At 49.7% G+C, this 3,780-nt stretch overlaps 2 protein-coding genes and 2 non-coding genes across 4 annotated transcripts; 1 reads left to right on the top strand and 3 right to left on the bottom strand.

The window, feature by feature from the left end:
• Positions 1-242: 242 nt before the first annotated feature.
• CAR2 (ornithine-oxo-acid transaminase) lies at positions 243-1,685 on the bottom strand. The gene has a single exon (XM_019130209.1). The coding sequence runs from the start codon at positions 1,593-1,595 to the stop codon at positions 291-293; it is 1,305 nt and encodes a 434-aa protein (XP_018982222.1). The 5' UTR covers positions 1,596-1,685; the 3' UTR covers positions 243-290.
• Positions 1,686-2,152: 467 nt separating this feature from the next.
• Positions 2,153-3,548, top strand: BABINDRAFT_163974 (uncharacterized protein). The gene has a single exon (XM_019130208.1). It carries the CDS (start codon positions 2,511-2,513, stop codon positions 3,240-3,242), a length of 732 nt encoding a protein of 243 aa, XP_018982221.1. The 5' UTR covers positions 2,153-2,510; the 3' UTR covers positions 3,243-3,548.
• Positions 3,507-3,579, bottom strand: BABINDRAFT_t397. The gene has a single exon. It is a non-coding gene; the product is annotated as a tRNA-Phe (tRNA).
• A 5-nt stretch (positions 3,580-3,584) lies between these two features.
• Positions 3,585-3,657, bottom strand: BABINDRAFT_t396. The gene has a single exon. It is a non-coding gene; the product is annotated as a tRNA-Arg (tRNA).
• Positions 3,658-3,780: the final 123 nt, after the last annotated feature.

Raw genomic sequence — 3,780 nt, 5'->3', positions numbered from 1 at the left:
GTGGAAGATCACGATAAGTAACTTGTGAATCAATGACTGATTACAACCCCCCGACTGGAATACCAACAGGCGCTGGAACCCTGACAGAATGTCAGGACCAGAGGTTACATCGGTGTGGCGTTTTAAAAGGTACATTGATGATACGCCAAGAGGTTACTTTGACAAAGCAAGCTCCGAAGACTCCATAAGGCCTCGCACCACAGACAAACCTATCCATTCCGTTTGCAGCTTCTACATTCGACTTCCGTAAAGACTTTATTAGATAGTGTACAAGAATTGAAGTGAGTCCCTTAATGAGCAGTCTTTTCGACATTTGGCAAGTCAATCAAGGACTTCTTGATGGACGCAACACCCTTCATCAAGTCCTCTTCGGAGATGACCAAAGGTGGGGCCAATCTGATAATGTGGTTGTGAGTTGGCTTGGCCAAAACACCATGGGACTTCATCAACAAACACAAGTCCCAGGCGGATCTACCGTTGGTCTTTGTTTCATCAATAACAATGGCAGAAAGCAACCCAACACCACGAACCTCAGAGATAACACCGTTGGACTCTTCCATCAACTTGGTAAGAGCAGCACGGAGCTTTTCACCGAGATCTCTGGATCTCTCGACAAGGCCTTCGTCCTTGACAACCTCCAAGGCGGCAATGGCAACACGGCAGGCGAGTGGGTTACCACCGTAAGTGGAACCGTGAGAACCTGGCTCGAAGCACAACATAATGTCCTTGGAAGACAAGACAGCGGAGACTGGCATGACACCACCGGAGATGGCCTTGCCCAACAAGATAATGTCTGGCTTGACACCGGCGGAGTGTTCGTAGCACAACATCTTACCAGTTCTGGCGATACCAGTCTGGATTTCGTCACAGATCAACAACACGTTGTGCTTCTTACACAAAGCGGTCACCTGCTGCAAGTAGTCCTTTGGTGGCACAACAATACCGGCCTCACCCTGGATTGGCTCCAACAAAATAGCACAGACCTTGTCACCAGCGTTCTTGAGGGCGAGCTCAATATCCTCAATGACACCGTAGCGGATGAAGGTGCCTTTTGGGGCGCCCGGGATCTGTGGGCCAACACCGGCGAGGTATGGGCCGTAGTCAGCAGTGGCCTCTGGGTCAGTAGACATGGAAATGATCCCCAAAGTTCTACCGTGGAAGTTGTCGGTGGCGGACAAGATAATGGCTTCACCGGCGGGAATGTTCTTCTTGGTGTAACCCCATCTTCTGGCCAACTTCAAGGCCGTTTCAACCGCTTCGGCCCCGGTGTTCATTGGCAAAACCATCTCGTAGTTGAAGTACTCGGTGATGTACTTGGCGAAAACACCAAAGACGTCGGAGGAGAACGCACGGGATGACAAGGTGAGCTTAGAGGCCTGGTCGACAAGCGCTTCGATGATCTTTGGGTGGCAGTGGCCCTGGTTGACAGCAGAGTAGGCAGAAAGGAAGTCGAGGTACTCGTTTCCTTCCGGGTCCCACACGTGGGCGCCGGAGGCCTTGGAGAAGACCACTGGCAATGGGTGGTAGTTGTGAGCAGAAAAGTCGGATTCCTGCTTTCTGGCGTCGGCGGAGGAGATTTGGAACGATGGAGACATGTTAATGGATAAGAGTGACTTGAGAAAGAAAAGAGGACGAAAAAGGTGTTTCGAAGCACGGGAACGGGGGGCTTTATATAGTCAGGCGGGTACCACTGAGGAAACGGAAACGGGTCATTTGAAAAGTTTTGGTGTTCAGTATCGCTGTGTCTTGCCTATAGGGTTCAGGTTGGCATATCTGCATGATAACCTTATCCGGGGTGATGTAAAGAGATGCACGCATGGAGGGGTTAAGAGGCCGTTTTGGACGTGCGTGGGCATATAGAGTGCGGCGCACTCGCGATAAACTAACCTATGACGCGCTCCTCGCCTTGTACTGTGCATAGGGGTCAAGCGGGGCAAAAAGAAACACGGACGGCGCACGGTTGCGAGCGTTGGAGATCACGAGGGACTGTGATCACAAGGGGTCGTGGTTAGACTAGCGGTGTCTCTACCCGAGCATCGGAGGGCCAATGAGATTCCCCGCTCTCCGTTTCGCCCATGACCTGGGTTTGATCTGTATTTAACCTGGATTTGATCTACTCGATTTAGGTTAGGCTTTCGGATATATAGTTGTCAAATTTCCACCAACGGCTGTCTCTCTTGTAACCCAGAGAATACGTTTGACATGCTCCACTCTCTACCTACTGTACCACGCTAATATCTACTGCTAATCCGTGTCTTGACATACAATCTACCGATAAGTACTAATAGTTGGGTCGAACACCGCGCGGGATTGAGGCGAATTCATCGCTGTGACACTGCCATACGGGATTCTCGATCTCTATGCGCAGGTCCAAGCGAGCCTGGAGATTGAATCCTGGGGTGCTGAATGTGGAAATGCACCGCGAAGCCATTCTGTAAGGGCAAGGTTCTGACAACCAAATATCTATTCACCTACGCCCACCTTTGGTCTGTCATGGCCAGAACCGCAAAATGTCTTTTAGACGTGCTCTTGCGCCATACATTCAGCATCCTGAAACAAAAATCAAGAGCGATTTAGTCTTCTACGATGACAAGGTCACCATCATCAGAGACGCCTTTCCAAAGTCCCGGGTACACTATTTGATCCTTCCCCGTGATCCATCCATTACTCGCCAATCGCCGCTCACTGTGTTTGATGGGGAGAAAGGCGCCCGCTTGAAAGCTCATTTGGCACCGTACGTCACAATGGCTAAGCGGTTGGTCATATGCGAAATGTACAACAGTGTCTGGGGCGAAGCCATACAACAGACCTATCCCCCCGAGGACGATCCGCAGTGCAAACGGTATGAGAACTATGGGGAAGCCTTCCACAGTCTTGTCGATGAAGAACACTTGGACGAATATGTTCTAGCAGGGTTCCATGCTGTCCCCTCATTGGAAAATTTGCACATTCACGTACTCACGGGCGACTTCACGAGCGACCGGTTAAAGAACCGAAAGCATTACAACAGCTTCAATACTCCGTTTTTCATTAACTTTGAAGATTTACCGTTTTCCCCTGCGAGATTGGAAGCAGCCAGGCGGAATGGAATTGACTATCAAAATGCTAAAGCCATGGAACAGATTGTCAAAACTACTGACTTGCGGTGTATTCACTGCGGCGAAAACTTCCGCGGCCACTTTGCACAGCTCATGCCCCACCTCAGGGATGAGTACGACAAGAGATTTACCGATGCGACCTAGGTTTCTATAACATGAGTGTGGCCACGGTGGGGTGAATAATAAAAGGTATCCTGGTAGAGTTAGATTGTAATCTACGTGGGAAAAAACGGGATGGTGACCATGGAGTCTGAACCCGTCACTACAATCATTTCCTGTGTGTATACATGATTGCATCCCGAGTCTTTAACGTGTCCCAACTCCGAGAATTACCCAGACGTCCAGACTCCGCGCTTACCTCTGGGAAGTGCATGTTTAACTAGGTTTCTTCAAAGAAGGGCAAAAATATGCGACTTCTGTGGATCGAACACAGGACCTTTAGATCTTCAGTCTAACGCTCTCCCGACTGAGCTAAAGTCGCCGGGAAACCCACGGCGAGAGTCGAACTCGCAATCTTTTGATTAGAAGTCAAACGCGTTAACCATTACGCTACGCAGGCTTTTGCTGCAAGTGTCAGAGTTAGAGAGTTGTGTCAGGAACCTTATGAGGTTCCAGTTGAGGCTGCTAGGATTGTTTGATAATGAGTATCTGAAACTAATCCTGTCGCATAAAGCAAATGAGG

Source organism: Babjeviella inositovora, assembly GCF_001661335.1.
Source record: "Babjeviella inositovora NRRL Y-12698 unplaced genomic scaffold BABINscaffold_31, whole genome shotgun sequence".
NCBI lineage: Eukaryota > Fungi > Ascomycota > Pichiomycetes > Serinales > Babjeviella > Babjeviella inositovora.
Note: the sequence above shows the minus strand (reverse complement) of the source record. Positions and strands in the feature narration are given on the sequence as shown.